General features: G+C 45.8%; 1 protein-coding gene across 1 annotated transcript in view; it reads left to right on the top strand.

Moving 5' to 3' along the window:
* The window catches only part of shdb (Src homology 2 domain containing transforming protein D, b), a gene marked incomplete at its 3' end in the record, with an annotated part of 34,579 nt that overhangs the window by 5,572 nt on the left and 4,147 nt on the right, over nt 1-24,860 (top strand). The window contains exons 4-6 of the mRNA XM_080735689.1: nt 12,199-12,429; nt 22,431-22,508; nt 24,047-24,215. Of these exons, the coding sequence (XP_080591815.1) occupies nt 12,199-12,429; nt 22,431-22,508; nt 24,047-24,215 (478 nt within the window). The remainder of the gene's footprint in view (nt 1-12,198; nt 12,430-22,430; nt 22,509-24,046; nt 24,216-24,860) is intronic.

Raw genomic sequence — 24,860 nt, forward strand, 5'->3', positions numbered from 1 at the left:
TCTCTATCTCCACTCTGCACCCCCCGTCTGTCCCAGTCATGTAGTGGAAATCCCCCCTCCCACCATTTACTCTCCATCTCGAGAACTCCTGCCTGCCCCGAGGGAGTCTAGACAGCCCTATAATCTGCCTCTCTGGGACAAGTGTTGCCCTGCCCTGTTGTCAGTGCTGTTGCCTTCATTATGGTCAAACAAAGTTAACTGGCACAGGCTGAAGGTTGGATCGGGACACATTTCCCTTCCTGAGCCAGACAGATCAACAGTAGTCTCCAAAACCCCCAGCTTCTATGTTTTCACAGCAGTGATAACTGCCCTTTTGTCACGTCTCTGTCTGTCTCTATGTCTGTTTGTCTGTGCTTGTCTGTCTGTGGTTGCTGTGGGGTGGCAAACCTAGAGGTGGCTTTACAGTGGTAATGAACCCTTAAAAACAGAAGAAAAAAAACAACCTAAAGAACCCCAAAAAAAAAAAAACATTTGCACTGACTCCCTGCTTCTACAATTGCTGCATGACTTTGATTGTTATGTTTGGTTAATGTAGATTGAAAATGTGGCTGAAGTTTTGCTTCTTTGTGCCGCAACTGTGATCTGAATTCTGAAATAGAACCCCCCTGCCACTCACACGTACCCACGCACGCACACACGCACGCACGCCTGTCAACTCCGTCTCCCTGTTTTCCTCCATCAGGCTTCCCATCCATTTGTCATCCGCTGTCTGTCTAGTTTCATTTCTCCTCCTTCATCTGTTCCACCTCCTCGTTGTCGTTGACACTGTGGGCTCCCAGGCAGCAGGTAGAGCAGCGTTCAGCCACACTGCTTCTCTGTCTCCATGACTTAACATCAAACGCTGACAGCACCCCACCATCACCACCCACCATACCCTACCACCACCTCCCACCCACATCTTGTCCTGTTCTCTCATCACTCCTCCCCTCTGTCCTCTCCTTCCCTCATTCCTTACCTCCTCCTCCTCCCTCATCATCCTCTACCTCAGTGATTCCCAAACCTCTCAAGTCGAGACCCAAAAGAGAAGATAAGACATTTGCCTGGGACCAAGTTGTGTGCTTGAAGATCGGCTATTTCCACTACTTCTTAAACATTGTTTTTTTTATTTATAGACTTTAAAATCTTAGATTTTTCTTTTATTTACTCATGAAATTACCTCAAAAAAATCATTGAATTTATTGTTAATTCACGATTTTCAAGATTTCTTTTTAAAATAATAATAATTGAAAACAAATTACAGGAAACAATAAATAAAGAGATAACTAGAAGCAGTGCTCTTCCGAGCACAGGTCTCCACCAGGCCGTGCGTCCTGGTGGTGCTACTGTATAATAGGCCAATGTAAAAAGGGTGGCATATGTTCTTCACCTTAGATCTTTCATGGCAATCGGACGCTGCATGCATGATTTCAAGCATTGTGTTCCAAAAATGTGTTTTGCTAAAGTCTACCTGCTGGTGGCGCTATAACAGGACAATGTTAAAAAGGTAGCATTTGTTCCTTGACCTAGTGGGAATATGTGTGGCAAATGTCACGGTAATCGCAAGCTGCGTTGATGATTTGAGGCATTTTGTTCAAAAACGGAGCAATCCTGCAAACTTTGGAAGCTAATATTAGCCAATCAGGATGGAATATGAAATATCAGACGGATCGGACTTGATCACATGACTATAGAGATACTGTGTACCGATTTGCATGATTTTTGGATAAAATCTCAAGGAGTAATATCCAAAAATGTGTTTTACATAAGTCGGACCAAAGGTGGCGCTATAAAAGGCTGATGTGAAAAATGCAGGGCAAAGGTTTATCCTTAGCCTCTAGGGAGTGCGCTTACAAAGTTTGAAACTGATCGGTGGAGTTATAGGTAAAACCACAAATCGGGCTGTTATAGCGCCACCATGAGGCTGATTAAAAAAAAATTAAGTGGCATTTCTTCCTCGGCCTAGTGGGAACCTGTGTGCGCGATTTCATGATAATTGCACTTTGCGTTTGTGATTTGAGGCCTTTTGTTCAAAACGGCTCAATCCCACAAACTTTGGAAGCCAATCTTAGCCAATCAGGATGGAATATGCAAAATCGGACAGATCCGTGTCGATCACATGACTGTCGAGATATTGCCTACCGATTTGTAGGACTTTTGGACAAAATCTGTAAGAGTAGTGCACAGAAATGTGTTTAGCAAACATCGGCCACTAGTTGGCGCTAGAAAAGGCCCATTTGAAAAATGTAGGGCAGAGGTTCTAGATTGGCATCCAGGGAATGTGTGTGCTCACTTTGGCAGCGACCGGGCCAACGGCGACTGAGATTAGCTGTTCACAAACTGCGAGGACGCACGGACGCACGGACGCACGGACGCACGGACGGACGGACGGAGGGGAAAACATACTCTCCCTCAGCCTTCGGCTGGTGGAGACAAAAATGCCCAAACCCACTGTTTGGGAACCCGTGCTCTACCTGTTTCCCACTCTCTCCTCCTCCTCTTTCCACCGTTATTCCCCCTCTTCCCCAGCTCCTCCTCCCCCCTCTCCTTCCATAACCCCAGGGCCTTTCCTCCAGGGCTTCCTCTCAGTCTCCATGGTGACAACAGTGCCATCCAATAGCGTCTGAAGGTTAAAGTTTGGCTCTGCCTCTCACCATTGAACCCTCCCATTTTACATTAGCGCTCTTTCCCTCTCACATGAGTGCGCCTCCTCAGCAGGGCTGCAGGCTGTGGACAAAAAAACCTGCCTACTATTTCATTTTCTTCGCCTCCTTTCTTCTGATATTCAATATTATGTTCCATGTTCACTTTTTTAGAAGGGTGCATTTTTGAAACTCACCCACGTTTTACTTATTGTCTCCACCAGCCGAAGGCTGAGGGAGAGTATGTTTTCCCCTCCGTCCGTGTGTCCGTGCGTGCGTGCGTGCGTGCGTGCGTGCGTCCGTCCGTGCGTCCTCGCACTTTGTGAGCACCTAATCTCAGTCGCCGTTGGCCCGGACGCTGCCAAAGTGAGCACACACATTCCCTGGATGCCAATCTAGAACCTCTGCCCTAAGTTTTTCAAATGGGCCTTTTCTAGCGCCACCTAGTGGCCGATGTTTCGCCTCCGTGCGTCCTCGCAGTTTGTGAGCAGCTAATCTCAGTCGCCGTTGGCCCGGTCGCTGCCAAAGTGAGCACACACATTCCCTGGATGCCAATCTAGAACCTCTGCCCTAAATTTTTCAAATGGGCCTTTTCTAGCGCCACCTAGTGGCCGATGTTTGCAAAACACATTTCTGTGCACTATTCTTACAGATTTTGTCCAAAAATCCTACAAATCGGTAGGCAGTATCTCGACAGTCATGTGATCGACACGGATCTGTCCGATTTAGCATATTCCATCCTGATTGGCTAAGATTGGCTTCCAAAGTTTGTAGGATTGCGTGCGTCCTCGCAGTTTGTGAGCAGCTAATCTCAGTCGCCGTTGGCCCGGTCGCTGCCAAAGTGAGCACACACATTCCCTGGATGCCAATCTAGAACCTCTGCCCTAAATTTTTCAAATGGGCCTTTTCTAGCGCCACCTAGTGGCCGATGTTTGCAAAACACATTTCTGTGCACTATTCTTACAGATTTTGTCCAAAAATCCTACAAATCGGTAGGCAGTATCTCGACAGTCATGTGATCGACACGGATCTGTCCGATTTGGCATATTCCATCCTGATTGGCTAAGATTGGCTTCCAAAGTTTGTAGGATTGAGCCGTTTTGAACAAAATGCCTCAAATCACAAACGCAAAGTGCAATTATCATGAAATCGCGCACACACGTTCCCACTAGGCCGAGGAAGAAATGCCACGTTTTTTTTTTTTAAAACAGCCTCATGGTGGCGCTATAACAGGCTGATTTGTGGTTTTACCTATAACTCCACCGATCAGTTCACCAGGACGCACGGTCTGGTGGAGACCTGTGCTCGGAAGAGCACTGCTTCTAGTTGCTCCTGCTGCAGCTGCTTGGCTCCCAGCTATCGATGCGCCTGTTGTTTTCAGAAACATTATCTGAATCTTATCTACAGGGTTGTGTCAATAATTTGTGAGCTTCTTATCTGAAGGTCGCAATTGACTCCACAGAATAGACTCTGTTGGGACCCATGTCTCGTTTTGGTAAGCGCTGAGAAAGTGTTAACGAGGGAATGTGAATGCCCTTGTGAGCTGTGCTAGATTGCTGCTGTGATCAGTCAATCAGTTCATCAAATGTTATTGTCTCCACCAGCCGAAGGCTGAGGGAGAGTATGTTTTCCCCTCCGTCCGTCCGTGCGTCCGTCCGTCCGTGCGTGCGTGCGTCCTCGCAGTTTGTGAGCGCCTAATCTCAGTCGCCGTTGGCCCGGTCGCTGCCAAAGTGAGCACACACATTCCCTGGAAGCCAATCTAGAACCTCTGCCCTAAATCTTTCAAATGGGCCTTTTCTAGCGCCACCTAGTGGCCGATGTTCGCAAAACGTTGTGAGCACCTAATCTCAGTCGCCGTTGGCCCGGACGCTGCCAAAGTGAGCACACACACTCCCTGGATGCCAATCTAGAACCTCTGCCCTAAATTTTTCAAATGGGCCTTTTCTAGCGCCACCTAGTGGCCGATGTTCGCATGCGTCCGTCCGTGCGTCCTCGGAGTTTGTGAGCACCTAATCTCAGTCGCCGTTGGCCCGGACGCTGCCAAAGTGAGCACACACACTCCCTAGATGCCAATCTAGAACCTCTGCCCTAAATTTTTCAAATGGGCCTTTCCTAGCGCCACCTAGTGGCCGATGTTCTGCCCCACATTTTTCAAATCAGCCTCATGGTGGCGCTATAACAGGCCGATTTGTGTGGCCTGGTTGTTACCAGCTAATCTCCGGCGCCGTTGGCCCTATCGCTGCCAAACTGAGCGCACACACTCCCTGGATGCTAATTCAGAACCTCTGCCCCACATTTTTTAAAACAGCCTCATGGTGGCGCTATAACAGGCCGATTTGTGTGGCCTGGTGGAGACCTGTGCTCGGAAGAGCACTGCTTCTAGTTTATATTGCACCTTTTGTGCAATACAAGGGGATTTAAAATACAATGAAAATACAACAACACATGGGAAAATGAAATAAATATATAGAAATATAGGAAATGGTGGGAGGACATGGTAGAACAGACAGACCAGTGTAGCACAGTAGATTTATGATTGATTTTACAGGTGTTTGCTGAGTGTAATGTCCTCAGCTCCTCTGGCAGGCTGTTCAGAGGCGAGGACCATAACTAAATACTGCCTCTCCGTAGTTCTTTGTCCTCACCCAGGGAACTAAAGGACAGTGCCAGAAGACCTGAGTGATCTAAAGGGAGCATACATTAAATGTCTGTATTAAGGCACTAGTCCATTGAGTGATAAAATCTATTCTAAAAGGACAGGCAACCAATGAAGGGACTTCAGGCCAAGTTGTGTGTTCTCCTTCTGGTCTTGGTCAGTGCATGTACTATTGCATTCTAATGATCTGTAGCTTATTTATAGCTTTCTTAGGTACACCAGAAAGGAGTGGGCCTTTTAAAATAATTAAAAAATAATTTAGGAAATGGAAAAAGGGCCTGTGAGTGTGACCTAAACATTTTTGATTTATGTACAGTAGTTCATGAGTCGTAGTCAGGTGGAAGACGGATATCAGCTCTTACTTACCGTACGTACTTCTAACTCGAGACGCTCAGCCACTCCTTCCAGCTATCTTGCCTCAGGATCAGTTATCACCTCCGACATTTCCGTGAGGTGTGTTCACCATCAATGATCACACAGAGAGGTATGATGACGTATGTCATCTCCTCTGTGCATGGCACATCAGCCAGTTGGTGTTGTTACCCCACACTCTATTCTGGTGCTTCCACACCCCGCATGCATAATCTCAGTGCGTGTAATACACGGTTCTGCCATGAAGATGCCCACCTATAAATGAATGCAGGCGCTTTGTAGTCCCTCTGCCTCATCATTGAACAGAGCCTTTGCATTTCTTGATTTTTTACTCGAACTCTGAGCAATGTCTCGTTCTTGGGTTTTGCACTGTCTGGCCTTTTCAAGCTTGTCTGAAGATGAGATTGAGATAATTACAACATTGCTGATGCATGTCGTCACTCCATGGCCCATCTTGCCAAGGTGGTATTGTAAACATTGCCAAATTCGTCGAGTCCTGACCAGTATTTGTTTCTAAACTCTCCTATTTAGCTTGGCCAAGTATCAGGGGACTTACAAGGCTTGCCACCTTTTAGTGGCTTAAACATTTTGTTATCCTTGATGCAGCATTTATTAGCGCTTCAAGCATGAAGGGCTGTTTTTGTGCTTATTTTTCACTTCTGCGGTATAGCAAATTTCCATAAGATGGTAATAGTTGAGACATTACATTTTCTACAGTGATTGGCAGTTGTGTGCAATAGAAATATGACCCTGGCATGATGAGGAACCTATAATTAAAGGTCAGTTAGGGTCCTGCTCTGTCCTAGCTCCTTTATGCTCACTCGAACCGGAAGTACAAGTCGGTCCGCTATTTTGCAGACCATGCCAAGTCTATTATTCCTTCTCCAAGGAGCTAGGAAATAGGATTAGGAGGTATTACTGAGGAGCTATGAGTGTTGAAACAAACGTTTATCTTAAGACTTTCCAAGCTTTCCGAGCATGATGTTACTCCGCCCCTACAGATGATATGTTGCGGGTGTGCACAGGGTCCACGTCAATATGCCGACGGGCCAGTATGCCGACGACCTAAACCTAACTTCAACCCTAACCCTAACCTCAGTAAAACTAACGCTGGTGAATGCTAACCTGGTGAAATGCTAACCTGCCGACGCTGGTGAGTAGCTAACCTGCCGACGCTGGTGAGTAGCTAACCTGCCGACGGTCATCCTACTCGGACCAACGGACCTGCGGAACAATGAGGTCTTCCCGTGTGGACATACTTTAACTATATAGTTCACCATCGTCTTTGTTGTAGTTGTGGTTTATCTTACAATAAATGCACTGAATCTCTGTAAGTATGGATGTACGGATGGACGTATGTCTGTAATCCATGTATCTGGCAAACTCTTCCACCCACCGACTTCAAATTTGCCACACGTGTTGCACACCACCACCACAGAGAGTGCCGTGCCTGGCTTGGAGTCAGTCGGATAGGACAGGCAACCAATGAAGGGACTTCAGGCCAAGTTGTGTGTTCTCCTTCTGGTCTTGGTCAGTGCATGTACTATTGCATTCTAATGATCTGTAGCTTATTTATAGCTTTCTTAGGTACACCAGAAAGGAGTGGGCCTTTTAAAATAATTAAAAAATAATTTAGGAAATGGAAAAAGGGCCTGTGAGTGTGACCTAAACATTTTTGATTTATGTACAGTAGTTCATGAGTCGTAGTCAGGTGGAAGACGGATATCAGCTCTTACTTACCGTACGTACTTCTAACTCGAGACGCTCAGCCACTCCTTCCAGCTATCTTGCCTCAGGATCAGTTATCACCTCCGACATTTCCGTGAGGTGTGTTCACCATCAATGATCACACAGAGAGGTATGATGACGTATGTCATCTCCTCTGTGCATGGCACATCAGCCAGTTGGTGTTGTTACCCCACACTCTATTCTGGTGCTTCCACACCCCGCATGCATAATCTCAGTGCGTGTAATACACGGTTCTGCCATGAAGATGCCCACCTATAAATGAATGCAGGCGCTTTGTAGTCCCTCTGCCTCATCATTGAACAGAGCCTTTGCATTTCTTGATTTTTTACTCGAACTCTGAGCAATGTCTCGTTCTTGGGTTTTGCACTGTCTGGCCTTTTCAAGCTTGTCTGAAGATGAGATTGAGATAATTACAACATTGCTGATGCATGTCGTCACTCCATGGCCCATCTTGCCAAGGTGGTATTGTAAACATTGCCAAATTCGTCGAGTCCTGACCAGTATTTGTTTCTAAACTCTCCTATTTAGCTTGGCCAAGTATCAGGGGACTTACAAGGCTTGCCACCTTTTAGTGGCTTAAACATTTTGTTATCCTTGATGCAGCATTTATTAGCGCTTCAAGCATGAAGGGCTGTTTTTGTGCTTATTTTTCACTTCTGCGGTATAGCAAATTTCCATAAGATGGTAATAGTTGAGACATTACATTTTCTACAGTGATTGGCAGTTGTGTGCAATAGAAATATGACCCTGGCATGATGAGGAACCTATAATTAAAGGTCAGTTAGGGTCCTGCTCTGTCCTAGCTCCTTTATGCTCACTCGAACCGGAAGTACAAGTCGGTCCGCTATTTTGCAGACCATGCCAAGTCTATTATTCCTTCTCCAAGGAGCTAGGAAATAGGATTAGGAGGTATTACTGAGGAGCTATGAGTGTTGAAACAAACGTTTATCTTAAGACTTTCCAAGCTTTCCGAGCATGATGTTACTCCGCCCCTACAGATGATATGTTGCGGGTGTGCACAGGGTCCACGTCAATATGCCGACGGGCCAGTATGCCGACGACCTAAACCTAACTTCAACCCTAACCCTAACCTCAGTAAAACTAACGCTGGTGAATGCTAACCTGGTGAAATGCTAACCTGCCGACGCTGGTGAGTAGCTAACCTGCCGACGCTGGTGAGTAGCTAACCTGCCGACGGTCATCCTACTCGGACCAACGGACCTGCGGAACAATGAGGTCTTCCCGTGTGGACATACTTTAACTATATAGTTCACCATCGTCTTTGTTGTAGTTGTGGTTTATCTTACAATAAATGCACTGAATCTCTGTAAGTATGGATGTACGGATGGACGTATGTCTGTAATCCATGTATCTGGCAAACTCTTCCACCCACCGACTTCAAATTTGCCACACGTGTTGCACACCACCACCACAGAGAGTGCCGTGCCTGGCTTGGAGTCAGTCGGATAGGCGTAGGCGATGCGATTGTCCAGAACCGCCACAAAAGGCTCTGGCAGTGGGCCTAATGAGCCAATTGATTACCATGGCAACCCCAGCCTTATGCTTAATTTGGTTAACTCCCCACACCTGTCCAATTTCCAGGCTCTGCCCAAGCTAATTGTTTGCCATGGCAACCCCGGCCTAAGCTTGATTTGGCAAATCCCCCACAGACACATATAGAGATCTCCATATATGGACATAAAAGGAACAAGGACAGACAGATATAGAGATCTCCACATATGCATAAAAGGGATAAACGCAGACAGACAGATACAGAGATCTCCATATATGGCCTCAAAAAAGACATAGACAGACAGACAGTTAAAACAGGTGCTATGACAACCGGTACCACCACGGGTATTGCATAACAGGGTGGATGCGTTCCCTATTTTAATTTTCGAAGCGGTGGAAACCGCTTCCAATGAATGGCTTTGTGTGTATCACGCCCATATATGGTCATTTCAGTCCAGAATGAACAGGCTTTTTCAAAAACAGAATGTCCGTTTAATTACCATATATGGTGATCTCAGTCCAGAATGAACAGGGTTTTTCAAAAACAGAATGTCCGTTACCTTATGTCCATATATGGTCACTCCAGGCCAGAATGAACAGGTTTTTCCTGTCCCGTACGTGTAAAATATCAGTCCAGAATGAATAGGCTTTTTCAAAAAGCAAAATGTGTGTCCCATGTATTGTCCATATATGGTCATTTCAGTTCAGAATGAATAGGCTTTATATGTCATCTAGAATATGTGTGCGGTGTCCCTCCCGGTCAGATGAATGGATACTTTGAGGATTGGTCAAGCTTCACATGATAATTTGGCCTTCAGGGTTTATCTGTCTTATTTAAACACTTTATATTTATTTATGTATTTATTTAATTACAAATTCTTATTTTAATGTATGTGTTTTAATCTATTTTATTTTTGAAACCTATTATACCAACTGTCATACCAGCTCTCCAAATACATTCAGAATAGAAGTTTTATCTGTCCACCGCTTCAATTCGAACCGAGGTTTGATTTTTCATAACTTGCACCGTTCCCAAGTAGGCCAGTGCCTGACGGGCACAGGTCTAGTCTACAATAAATGCAGAGAACTGTTCGACCGACTGACTTCAAATTAGCCACACACATCGCAGATGACCCGAGAGAGTGCAGTGCTGGTGTTGACTCAGTCAGATAGGTGGATATCCAGAACCGCCAGAATAGGCTCTGGACGTGGGCCAAATCCAAATTAGCCAATTGATTGCCATGGTAACCCCAGCCTAAGCTTAATTTGGCAATTTCCCAACACCTGTCAAATTCCCCACTCGGTTTACTTTCCACAGTCAGTTTGCATTCTTCAGAAATTCACTCCACAGGCGTTTACCACTGCCCAAGGACTTGCTCGTATCCCCCCATACATTTATATGGCCAGAAAACTGATAGCAACAGGGATCTCCAGAAATGGACATGAAAGGGACAAGGACCGACAGATACAGAGATCTCCATATATGGGCACAAAAGGCACACAGACGGTTAGAAACGAGTACAACTGGGCATTGCATAACAGGGTGAGGCATGCATGCATCTTTCACAACTTGCATCGTTCCCGAGTACAGGCACTATTCTAAAACAACATCAGTTATTAATTGTTCAACCAAGAGTCACAAAAATTATACTATAAAGCAATGAAATTGAAATATAATTTCCTACATAACTGACAGTAGCCATTTCGGATTTGGTTCTCTTACAGATTTAGCCCACATTTTCACACGGGGCATTAGGGAGAATGTACGGTGAACATCGTGAACTTTGGCATTCTCACAGCTGTTGCGTCAAGCGGGTGATGAGATGCGGCAGATTTGACCACGTGGCATCCATTTGACGCAACGCCCTGTTGCGTCACATGTTGATGAGGATGTGTTGATTCATGATTCTCTGCCTATCTGTATGCAACTCCAACAGCACTGAGTCAGAATCGAACTTTGTACCGCTCGGCACGGCCACTCGCTTACTTAATGGCCTGCTCGATCTACAAGCTCATAGATTGGCTATTTTCAACAAAGAGGTTTGGTGTGGCCTGTGGGGGAAAAAAGAGCAGACAAAGTACACTTTTCTAAGTATTGAGGGTTTAAGTATTTAACTATCTGAAAATACATTAACATGAATCCAACACGCTATACACTTTGACAGTGCTGTCAAACAAGTCTATGATGAAGCTATCTATGAAATCTATGAAAAGGTTTAATCTGCAACAGAATGTTATACAATATGTAGTGGGGGGTCCCTGCTTCATCTCTCTCTTACCTAAGGGATCCTTGGACTGCCCTGCAGTGCTGAGTATCGTGTTTCAGTGCTCTCTGCGTCCAGATTCTTATTTTGCATAGCGCTCTGGCCTCCTCAAGCAGAAAATAGTTCCGCTTTTGGGAGAGGAACGCTGCTAATCAATTTCACTTTCCTTTGCAGAGTGATTTGCAGACAATCACTGAAAAGACGTGTCTCGCTCATTGCATGTTTAGCACTCTGGTGAATGATATTAAAAGTGCTCTGTCACTCAAACAATGCTTTCTGTGTGTAGACACAGGCCTTTACTTGACTCCTGAGCATGTCTTTATCAACAACAGGTGTACAAAGCCAGGGTCTCACTCACACACATTCTGTAACATGATTCTTCTTATCTTGTCTCTGAAAAATGCTGCAAACTCCTCACATTTTGACGTTGAGGCGATGAATAGCTTTTTAGAGCTGGATTTATGAGGCTGTCAGTAGTTGAGAAATACATTCTAGGATTATTATGATTTTTGGAATTCAGCTTTGAGAAATGATTGATGCGTGATGTTGAAGAGGTGTGGGTGTTGCAGGGGTCTGTGTGTACTGCCTTGCTGTTCAGCGTCTCGCCCAAGGCCAATTTAAGCCCACACATATGAGCTGCTGAGCCTACGGCAAGCTGTGCAAACACAATTTGTCTCTCTACGCCAGTCCTAGTCAGGTCCACAATCAATAGGCATTTTGCTCTGCGTGTCTCTCGTGGTGCTGATCATTTCACTCTTGTTAAATGGAACCTCACCGCTTTCTGACAGCGTTTTGGGTTCCCTGTGTGTGTGTGTGTGTGTGTGTGTGTGTGTGTGTGTGTGCGCACGGCTGCGTGCGCGGCTGCGTGCGCACTTTTGCCTACAGATTTCTATGCCCCCCCTTAGGCAATACTTGGAATTCAAAGTGTGTGTCTGCATGCTTGCGAGTGATTGTGCATGCATGTCCATATATGCACATGTTAATTTATGTACCTGTGTGTTCTTGCGTGTGCGTGTTCACCTGACAGAGCTGCAGCGTGGCCCTGGTGGAGGAGGGTGGACACGGTCGGAGGTCCAGCTGTATGACACCCCCTACGAGGATGAGCGGAGCCGCGGGCCCGGCCGGGGACCGGGCTACAGCGAGGCCCAGGAGGAGAGCAAGGAGAGCAGCCGGCTGCCGCAGGACGATGAGAGGCCGGCCGACGAGTACGACCAGCCCTGGGAATGGAAGAAGGAGCACATCTCCAAGGCCTTCGCAGGTGACTGAGGGAATAAGGGGCCTAGGGCTGTCACGATTATGTCATTTTACATGACGATTAATTGTCACCCAAATAATTGCGATTAACAATTACATTTTGTTTTTGTCGTTGACAATTACATTCCTGTTTGGCTTGCAGGCTTTTAAGTTGCACATGGCAGATATAACACATAATCTAAATATGCAAAGAAATTACTGACATATTTGACAACTTTATACTTGAAAAAGAACATTGATAGTGGAAATATTTCCACTATTTTTGAAAATGTTTGAAAATATGAAAACTTTTCAACATGTAAACGATTATGACGATTATGACAAAATAATTGCGATTAGACGATTATGTATTAATAGTGACAGCCCAATAAGGAGGTAAATGTTGGATGGGGTGGTTATAAGCTGGGATCAACGTGTCCACAGCACTTGTAGTGTCCCAGGTTGACAAACAGTCATCTGTCTGTCACACATCCATTTACAACCACCTGGGGTGGCTATTGATTTTCTTCACCTCACCGCACAGGCGCACACTCACTTGTGACTAAAACCACTCACAGCAACCTGCAGAATAAGCTCAGGAATCATATTGGAATCATCTCTTTTTTCATTCTTTTTGTTCTCAAAAGCGTGAGTTACATGTGTTGACAACAGTTCTGTTTTGCTAACAACGCATGCAAACGGCCACACCACTAGAAGGGTGGATGGAGAGAGGCAGAGTAGTACCTCAAAAGGAACACAGTAAAATCTTCAGTGTTAACTTATCTTTTTATTACACACAATGTAACTAATGTATTTAGTTACATTTAATTACATTTGTAAGAGTTAAATGAACACTTTTAACACAAATATTTTACCGTAAATAAAGAGTGGCGGAGGAAGAGAGTGAGTGACGGGGAAAGCGTGGAGTAGATCAGAACGCAGTACAGCAGGCCAAGCCAGCTTAATTGAGCTGCATCTCACAGTCAGGAGGTCAAGGTGATGGGATAATAAATCAAGCTGCCTCGCACACGCTCACCTCCTCTTTTCCATGCTCCCTCATTTCCCCTCCTCCGTCTCCACCCCCTCTCCTCCCCCTCTCTGTTAATTACATGCTTACATGTGCGTGACTGATCTAGTGCTAATAACAGTCATGGTCAGCAGAACGGCACACGACTACACAGTAAACCTGGAGTGTTGTTTATGGACCTCATATTGGGTCCCATTCTACATCCAGATTTAAATTAGCACTCTGGATTTCGCTATGAGGAAGCTCGCCTGAGTGCGCGTCACACATAGTCACTGTCGGGCAGAAACCTCGTATCTCCGAGTTATAAATTTGTACTTTTTTTCACCAAGTAAAGCCCTGCTTCATCATACAAGGCTGTCACACAAAAGTAGTGAAAACAGCCGATCTACAAGCACACAACGCCTCGCATTTTTAAAATGATAAATACAAAACGAACGGTCTTGGACATACAAGGTTTCCACCTGACGACGACGATATAAATGCACACCTTTTTCTCTCCTCAATCACTTTCAGACCACACAACGGAAGTACTGCCATAATTCAAGTTGGGAAAATCAAGATGATTTCAGCAGGACGTGCATGGGACTTAAGCTAAAAGCCAAAGTCACCTCTCGCCTATTGAGCTCTATCCCTCTCTCTCTCACTCTCTCATCTCTTGGTCTCTGTGCCAAAAATGCACTCTTGAAAATGAGCATGTGCAGCACCATTAGAGCGAGCGGCGGAGGAAAACCTTCCTGTAACTTGGAGTCAACCCTCCCCCGCCTTGTTTTCTTTTCCACTTGGAGTCAGCAGTGTCTGTCAGTCAGTCGCTCTGTCTGGACAGACCATGGCATTGTACATTGTAAACACACAAACACTGTTTTCCATTCTCACATTTAATCCATATTCCCCACCCTCGCTGAGCTCGGGTCTACAAGAGGGGGAGGGGGAGAGAGAGAGAGATGGAAAGAGGAACGGACAGTGAGAGAAGAAGAAGCCTGCGAGAGCGAGATGAATAGAGAGAGAGCATGCAAGAGCAAAATGGAGAGAGGGAGGGAGGGAGGGAGGGAGAGAGAGAGAGAGAGAGAGAGAGAGGGAGGGACATCCAAGGTTATGGTAGATTTGATGCTTGTGGACGCCCCGCACCTCAGAGGGGAGGGGCCTTGAGGAGAATTAATGGTTGGGGGTCTCTGGAGAGGCTGAGGGGAGGGTGGAGAGTCACGGCCATTGTGGCAGGGTGCAATCAGTCACCTGGCGAGGCGATGCAGGCACACACACACACACACACACACACACACACACACACACACACACACACACACACACACACACACACACACACACACACACTGTCACAGACATGGGCTGTCCCCATGGTTCTTCCTCCCTGCCGATATGACACACTCACTCAGATAACCCGCTGTAGGGGGCCCACCACCCCTCACCTCATCATCACCTCTACACTTACACTCGCTCACGCACACACAGAAACACACACATGCACATGCACGCAAGTACGCACGCGCACACGCACACGCACACGCACACGCACACACACACACACACACACACACACACACACACACACACACACACATAAGGAAAATCACAAACACCTCCACACAGATGGTCTTCACAGCATACCAGTCATTTAAAGCAAGGCGGAGACAAGAAAGTGCATGTGTTAAAATACAAGTGAGGGGTTGTTTACTGTTTGCCTTCATTTGTGTGTGTTGTGTGTGTCTGTTCATATCACATTTATCCTCTAGCGCTTTATGAACAAAATCTAAAAATAAACATTTTACAGCTTCCAGCCCTGCTTACCCTTACAGTAATCAGCTTCTGTCCCTCCCATGGGTATACTGTATGAATGTTATCGAATGATACTCAAGTGTGTTCAAGACAAGGATTACCAGTACGTCCTGTTGGACACGCGTTGGCAGTCAGTTGTGTTGACAGCGCAGACTAGGGAGCCTGGGGGGACAGTTAGTTGTGACAGCCTTCATTTAGTCCAACAGATTTAAATGTAAACACTAGGAAGCTGTCACCAGTCACTACTGACTGTCCAGGTCTAATTACAGACGTCATTAATTTGTGGAAGTCAGAGGCTTGGTACAGCAATGCATGAGTGGCACTGCAGCCATTCATTAATGAGATAATGAAATGGATCATCTCATTAAAGGGGGATGAAACCCTAGGCTGATTTTGTAGTTTGTAGTTTCCAGTTCAGGTTACAAAAAAAAATGCAGGTTGCATAAAGGATGACCTTATAGTCCACCATGATATCAGCAAAATAGCTAGAGCTAATCAAATGAATATTAATTTAGGTGTGCTAATGTACACTGACATGACTATTGTCTATGCTTGCACATTGGCACACCCATGACTCTGGGCACACCTACAGTAAATCTAATGGACCCATTATTACATTTTATTCGCTGCATTGCTTACTAGCCTGCAGTGTTTTTAGTCTGCTGTCGTAACTCAAAATAAACGACAAAATCAACGTAGGGTTTCTTTCCCCTTTCTGTGATGAACTCTGTGATGATGGACTTGTGAGAGACAGTGATAGGCTGAAGGTTGAAGAGGTACACTCTGTGTCCAACAGGTCAAAGATGCACATCACTGGATCATTGGGCTCTGTGACTCCTACAGGCTGAGACGGTGCTTCTCAAAGGGAGGTTTTGCATTGGAGGAGTTGGGGGCAGAGGCACTAGACAGATGGGGTAAAGCAAGAGAGAGAGATCTCCTTTTCAGTGGTGCTGAACTCGCACTGTAACTTCTTCATTATTCAGATTTCAGATGTTTTAAATTACATATATTATCGTTATAGTTATTGTTTTCCATATGAATGATGATAAGAGTCCATTCCACAAGGGCAGGACTATAGTCCTTCTCACACCTTCCGAAGGACGCAGATTCAGCTCTGCTAGCTCTGGTACAAAGACCAATGTGTAATAATGCACTAGGAAAGTAGTTGTTCACACACTTAACATTTTGTGGACCATATTGAGCTTCTGCTGGACCGTGTTGGCCTCAACTGGCAGCCACTTGAGATCCCGAAAATGTCTCCTCCCAACATGATCATATTTCACTGCTGTTTTTGCTGCTACAGTATGACCTAAGTGCCTAGTTCCACCTTGATTCCAGGAGCCGCCTTTAGTCTGGGCTCAGATCCAAAGAAAATAGAGTCTGTTTTGCCTAGATGAAGTCAGTCATCCAATTGCTTAGAGAGCTACTCTTAACAACCTTTGAAGCATTTTCACATCCTTATATTGAGATGAGCATGGCTTGGTTGTCAAAACTAATTTCTCTCAAGAAAATGCATCTCTCATATCGTCTACGGACAGTAAAAATAGCAGAGCTCCTAAGATGCTTCCTTGCAGCACCCCACAGACCATCGGCTTGGCATTGGACAGGGAGCCACTGACCTCCACTTTCTGTTCTCTATCTGTCAGATATGAGGCAATTCACTTGACAGCTGCAGCACATTCCCAGGGCCCGCAACTCATTAGGAAGTAGACTGTAATTTACTGTGTCAAATGCCTTTTGTAGGTCAAATCAGACCATTCCGCACAGTTTCCCTTCATCCACCTCATTTTGAATAGAAATCTGTTGATAAAGGAGGCTTGAGTCAGTGGAGTATTACTTCCTAGACACAGACAAGAGGTTTTCCTTGCCAGCATATTCCAACATCTGCTCATGCAGAACTAAGATCTTAGATGTTACACTCAGAACAGATCCAGTATCTGCTTTGATCCGTAGTTCCCAGACTGAGTCAGGCCTGTTCCCTTTTGTTCATATGTGTGGGCTTAAGTGAATAACCATAGCATGTTTTGTGTCACTTTGTATTGTACAAAGTGACACAAAACATGCTATGGTTATGCTATATGGTTATGCCTTGTTCCACAGAGAGATCAATTAGCTGGTCAATACAGAGAGCTATTTTCTGTTCTCCATCTCTCAGAAAGGCCAGTAGCTTTCGCTTTATTAAGCTTGACCATTATTATTATTATTAGATTAATTTACTTGTTTGTGAGTTTGTGTGCGCAAACTGCGCATGGATATGCATATAGCATGTGTATATGGGTGAACGTGCGCGTGAAGGGGTGAGAAACAAAATTCCCACCAGTGTTATGTCACTGTTCTAAGCAGACCCTGGAGGCATCTTACTGGCCTCTCCATCAATGTACTGGCATGGCGGAAGGATTCTCATCTTGCTCTTTCTCTCTCCCCTCCCACTCCATCCATCCATCCATCCATCTATCTCTCTCTCTATCCCTCGTTGTCGCCCTCTTCCCCTCCTGCCCCTTTCTCTCTTTTCCCCTTTCTTTCTTCTGGAGTGTGAAGCGTTACTGACATTAATGAAAAGGCTTGTCCTCTGTGATTCTCTCTCTCTCTGTGTGTGACGAGAACGAGAAGGGTAGAGATGGGGAGAGAGGTGATGGGAATAGGGAGTGAGGGCAGAGGAGGGGAAGGATAGAGGGAATGAAAGGAGAGATAATGCCCCACTCAGAGGGGGTGTGGGTAAAGGAGAGACGGAGATAAAGAGTGAGGGAGGGCGGGGGGGTGCTGATGCAGCCACAAGGGAATAGGGATATTGAATCCCTGGAAAATGGATACGGCGAAAAAGATAGGCACGGAATATCTGACGCTTTTCATGCTCAAGCCAAAATAGAATACACACGTAGGCTATCTGCAACACACGAAAGACGGGAATAAACAAGTGCAGAATATAGGACCTACACACGAAAGTAATTTCACTGTGATCGTTGTGGCATGGTGCCTTATGTGGGACTTCTGTGTTAATGGAAATGGGTTTTTATTTCACAATGGTGTGAAGGTGTTAATTGTGTCATTATGGGGGCCGTTTTGCCCAGTCGAAGTCCTTTGTGTGCTGCTGCTGAAAAGCAGATGTCTTCATAAATGGGCCTAATGAAGCCGTTTTATTGTCTTTGTTTGGTCTGCCTTTGATTTCAGACGCTGAAAAACAGCTTGCAGAACCGGGAAGTCAGTTATACATCAATCAAGTTGATGTGTTCTTCCTGCAACAGGATAATAATAGATAGCTTTCGATAGCCGATCTACAAGCTCACAATGCGACGCATTGTGAGCTTGTAGATCTGCTATCGAAAGCTTATTTGTCATTCATTCTCCCTCTCAAATAATTCCCGGTAATTTCTGGCAGGTGGCTGAGGCGTTAGATAATACGATTTAGCCAGACCCCAAATGATTGAATTGCTCTCACCTGTTTTGCCAATTGGCTTAAACTATAGCTAAGATGGGAGCCAGAGCTGTTTGTTGAAGACAATGGCTAGGGTTCATTTTGAATATGGTTGTTCTTAGACGGTTTGAGTTGTGTGTCATTGTCTGCATACGATATGTTGACGCACAAAGGAGGGATCCACAGGTTCCCATTAGAAATAAATGGAAGCCAGATGTTCCCCTTGTGAATTAATGACAGCACCAGAGAGAGAGAGAGAGAGAGTGTGTGTGTGTGTGTGTGTGTGTGTGTGTGTGTGTGTGTGTGTGTGTGTGTGTGTGCGTGTGCGTGTGTGTGTGCGTGTGCGTGTGCGTGTGCGTGTGTGCACACGCGCTAATTATTCCGTGAGCAGATGTGTTATATTTAATCTTGTATTCACCCAAAATCTGGTGCCATTGTGTTTGCACAGGATTCATTTTCCACTGCCATCGCAATCAGGTCACACTGAACCTATGATGTATTGCGTCTGTACACCTATGTATACTGTATTTGCACGCACGCACGCACACCCGCGTGTGCGTACACACACACACACACACACACACACACACACACACACACACACACACAGAACAGGTAAGGCTGCTGGACCTTTCCTCATGAATCAAACATATGCTGCATACATTTCTACCCAGAAATGGAATATCTTGGCGTGTGTGTGTGTGTGTGTGTGTGTGTGTGTGTGTGTGTGTGTGTGTGTGTGTGTGTGTGTGTGTGTGTGTGTGTGTGTGTGTGTGTGTGTGTGTGTGCGCGTGTGTGCGTGCTTGCACGAGAATTGTGTTAGGTCAGTAGAACATGGCATCTTGCCGCTGATAGCAGTAAACAGCATGGTTGGAGAGATAATGTTCCACCTCCATCTGAATCAGGACACAACTGACCATATTCACACGGCGGCTATCTTGCTCTTACATCATACTGTTTGTGGGAACCCCCACCCTGTTCAGCCGTCTCCATACCCTGAGTTTATATGGTGACCAGGCGTCCCGGTTCAAGCTATAGCTGTCCCAAGTCCCGACAAATATCTCTAAAACTAAAAAATGTCCCTGTTTTCAACCATCACTACCAAGTTGTCCTGGCTTTTTCCACGATTAAATTAATAATGCTTGTTTTGAGTGCTTACATAGATATTTATCATGTTCTGTTCTGTTGAAAGGTGCGGTCAAGTGATAAAATAATTGCCCCCCCATCCTGGTGATTTTCCTTTACACATAATTTTTTTTAAATACAATCAAAAGTAGCGTAAATTGCAAGTCTACAAGCTCGCAACATATCTGCATTCAACGGTTGTGAGCTTGTAAATCAGCTGTTTTTCGCTATTTTTTGAAATTAGGGTTTAAGTGATTATGGTTTTTGAAAATTATGGTCACCCTACTCTACATCATACCGTGTGGGGTGGGAAACCCCACCCCGTTCAGCCGTCCCCTGAGGATGAAGTAAATGTAAAGCCGTGTGAATAGGGCCAGTACAAGTACAACCTAGGGAAGGTATGCGTGCAGCGAAAGTCATGGACATGCACACACGCAGCAGTGAACTAGCTCAGAATGCCTTTGCCCGGAATATAACCACATGGACCCTAGCGTCCTTATTCTTGGTCAAACATTCAACAGAAATAGCAGATCTACAAGCTCACATGTGTCACAACGGGTCACAACGCAACTGCTATGTTTTGCCAAATAGATTTGGGGTACAGGGAAAAAAGGAGGGGCTATACCCCTGGGGGATTCCAACCTATATATAGGATCAGAAGTACATTATCTGCATCCATACAGTATCTGGATTCCATGCTGAGCCACTCAAATCTGGTCTTCTTGTCTCTCTTCAGATGGAAGAAACACGTTTTCTGGCTGATCTCTCATCATTTACACCACTCTCTCTTTTCTCACTTTACATGTGTGTTTGGGGGTGTGTGGTGTGGTGGCAGCTGGACTTGGTGTGAAGGTTGAGGACGTCATTGTGTGTGTGTGCGTGCGTGCATGCGTGTGTGCGTGCGTGTCTGTGTGTGAGTGTGAGCGTGCTCGCGTGCCTGTGCAGACGGGTGCCAGGCCACCCTTTAATCTTGACTTTTGGTCGAGGTGCGGCCCGCTCCAGATGGGGCCATTGTGCTGCGCCATGCATCAATAATTCACAGAGAGCTCGAGAAAGTGGTGGAGTGTGTCTGCCTGCTCAATAATTAACCGAGGACTGAGAGGGGCATGTATGTACAGCTTGGGACCCTCTCCAAACGCCCATTCAGGCGGCCTTTGATGTTCAAGACCTGGGGGGGGCTTTAGATCTGTCGGCTCATTAAGATATCACCCCCCCTTTCCTTTTATTTGTTTTGTAATCTGCGTTCACTGTGTGTGGGTGGTGAACTGGTGGGGGTGCTGGATGCATGGCGCGAAGCAGATGCGAGGAGCATAGCATGGATGAGGATGCGTGCGTGCTTGTCGCCATTGAGGCTGCAGTAATGAGTGTGAGGTGGTTGTCTGCTATGCCGGCTAATGAGAGCTATATTTGGGTGGGTGTCTCACAGTGCGTGGTTCCTCTCTGTTCCTGGCCTGTCTAGGTAGTGCTGTGTAAAGCTGTATCGGCCCGCCAGCCTCCGTAGGCTCTCTCTCTCTCTGATCTCTGGGCACACATGTCTTTGAGCATGACTTCTGGGGAACAGAAGGGTTGCATTAGCTGACACTGACAGATGACAGCACAAAGAGGTCTGTTCAGCATCCAGGTCGTCATACAGAATTTAAATGTATTTCGGCGGCCGCGGAGCAGAAATGTGCCTCAATACTTGTAGTGCATAAAGCAGGGGTCTTCAACGTTTTCAGGCCAAGGACCCCTTAGTTGAGAGCCAGATGAAGCAAGGACCCCCACAACCTGTTCATAGATTCCATATAGTTTCATTGTTTGACAGCACAATCATCAGTGTATTTTGGATTCATGTCAATTTGTGTTTTCAGATATTTAACCACTTGAACCGTCAATACTTCTCCCCTCTACACCAAAGCTCTTTGCCAAAAGATTTTGGCTAAAGTTCGCAGAATCTGGTTAAGAATCTGGCTAAAAAGGAGATTTTATTTTTTTCTTTCTATCACACAAAGATTTAGAGGACCCCCTGTAGTAACTCTGAGGACCCCCTAGGGATCCCGGACCCCCTGTTGAAGACCCCTGGCATAAAGTACGGTACCAAGACAGGACCTGCCGCACGGGGAGGGTGCAAGGCACACTATACGGACTGCACAGCAGACTATCTGTACGGCTGATGAGTTCAGACAACTGTTGTTGGTAAATTGCTAGAGATAGGATGTGATGTCCTGAACTTGTGATGAAGGGAGGATGAGGAGAGGAGTCAGCAGATATATTTAGCTACGTTTCATGACAGGAGAAAACGTCACTTCAGCACACCTCCACAATGTCACCTCCACACGGGCGCACGCATGCACGCCACGGACACACGCATGCACGCCACGGACGCAAACGCGCGTATACACACACACACACACACACACACACACAGACACACACACACACACACACACACACACACACACACACAACACACACACACACACACACACACACACACGCACTGGTTCCACTGTTGACTCATTTCTCTTCTCTTTCTGCTTCGATCTCTCCTCCGCTTTCAAACCTCGAGTGCATCCAACCGCACGTTCTTACTATCGCCAGTTCTCTCCCTCCATTTAGGTAATGTAACACCTCTGGTCTTTTTCCTCACTCTCTTCCACTCCCTCTCCTTTTACTCCCCCACCCCCATTAGAGATGAGGGAGTTGTCGGAGATGCCCTGGCCCGCCCCAGTGGGCCAGCTGGAAGAGGACGCACCCCTCAGAGAGCAAGGTGACCTATCACCCTCAATAAGCCCCCCCACCACACACATACATACACGATGACCCCTCCTCTCACTCACGCTGACCTCCATGGACAGAGGTGTTGTCTCCACTAAGTCCCCAGTGGTCTGCACCTGCCCTTCATGACCCCTGCCTTGTCCTCGTGGATGAATGGACTCTGGTGACGCTGGTCAGATGTTAAGCCATGAGGTTGTCATGATGCCCTCCCTGTCACCCACACACAGCACAGTGACCGGATGTATTTAGATCAATGTAACGATAAATAAAGATAGTCTAGTAGTATTCTAGTAGTCTTGCGTAGTCCGACCATCAAAAAACCTACCGTTGTGGCTAAAACTGTGAGGAAACGATTCAGAGATTTCAAAATAATTGCACTGCAGAACAATTACAAAGACTTAAGGGCGGTCCTTCATATTGAGACGGTGATATGATTTGTTCTCAAAGCAGTACGTAGGTGTAGGTTTGTCTGCGTATTGTCCGCTGCTTTTGCCACTACATTGAGTTTAGATGTCACTAGATGAATCGACAAGCAGAGATCTCTGATTGTCTGAGACTTTAATACTTGTTTAATACTAGTGCCTTGTATGTATACAGAGTCAAGCCCTCAGTGTTCATTTTTCCATTTGAGAGTATACAAATGTAACTAATTTGACATGTACACTCTCGGACTCTTATCATTGCTCTCTCTCCGTTGATTTTGATTCGGCTATTCTAGCTATGAGTTACATGAATGCTTTTTCCAGCTCCCGTGTGAAGCCCTTTGCACACAGGACAGTCGCGTTTTTTTCGTTTGCTGCATGAATAAAACGCATTGGATTTGGTGTGCAATGCTGTGATGCAGTGATGAGTTTTTTACCGCATGCGACAAGACGCACGAATCGAACTGGGTTCGATCGAGAAAAAAGCACACGGCCGCAGCCACTCGTCGCCCGGCTAATTCGGATCCGGTGTGCATGAGGTCGTAGAGAATCATTGTTTTCTTTTTAAAAAATGAAATTGTCCTTTTTATCCGTGCGGATAAACGTGCCTGTGTGCAAAGGGCTTTAGCCTGTGTGTCCACTGGGAACCTCTTCACAGCAGTAGCTTGGTTTTTCCTGTGTTCTTTAGTGTGTTTTTCCCCAATTAGAAAGCACTCCCTGTTCTGTATTCACGTCAATGATGTGCTGAGTCCTGGAAGTTCAAAGCTTTTGAACTTTCTTGCAAAAGCAGGTTTCAGCAGGTTTTCGGTGTGAGCTTGGCCACCATAGGCATTGCTAGTTGACTATAGGAAACAAGGACATGAGGTCACGCCACATTATATGTCCTGCACCACCCTATTATGACGCCAGCCTATTATGCAGGTGATTATGGTGATATTCTAACCCATATGGGTGTCTTTGTAATACGGTGTAGCAGGATATCTGTTGTCTAAGTCTGTTTGTGAGCATCAAGCCCTGTTGATGATGACATTGTATGAATACTGTGTCTCTGTCTGTCTTTCTCTGTCATCTCCGCTGTCCTCTTGTCTCCCTTCCTCTCTCGCTACAGTGCAGTTTGACGGCGCAGAGTGGGACCGCTCCTCACCCCCCACAGAGCGATTGCGACCCCCAGGGCCCAGGTCCAGCCCGCTGGCTGGAGGGGGCATGAAGTTTCGTTTGCCCCAGGAAATCATGGCCGGAGAAAGAGTGGATCCTACCCTGCCTCTGGAAAAGCAGGTGTATGTATGTCTGTTTGCTAACGGATCCATGGGAATTGGACATGTTTCACCTCACTGTTAAGTTAACCATATTTGGTTACATTTGTACGCTCTCGGAGTTGCATTGAAACTGAGGACTTTACTGTATGTGCTGTGAAACCCTGTATATGTCAGGATGTCTAAAGAAGGGGTCTTCAAGAGGGGGTCCGGGACCCCTAGGGGTCCTCAGAGCTACTACAGGGGGTCCTCCAAATCTTTGTGTGATAGAAACTTTTTTTTCTTTCCTTTTTTATATTAACCACTTGAACCCTAGCGTCCATATTCGGAGAACTTATCCAAAAATAGACGATCTACAAGCTGCGAGGCGTTGTGGCATATTTTCGGCAAAGAGCTTTGGTGTAGAGGGGGAAAGGTCCAGTTGACTGTTCAATTGGTTAAATATCTGAAAACACAAATTGACTGAATGAATCCAAAATACACTGATGATTGTGCTGTCAAACAATGAAACTATATGGAATCTATTAACAGGTTGTGAGGGTTGCTTCATCTCTCTCTCAACTAAGGAGTCCTTGGACTCAAAACATTGAAGACCCCTGGTCTAAAGCATAACTGACATCACAAATAATGTTTCCACGTTTGCTGTCCTTGGCATTTGAAGTGATTGTG

This window comes from Nannobrachium achirus, assembly GCF_963921795.1.
Source record: "Nannobrachium achirus genome assembly, chromosome: 1".
Lineage (NCBI taxonomy): Eukaryota > Metazoa > Chordata > Actinopteri > Myctophiformes > Myctophidae > Nannobrachium > Nannobrachium achirus.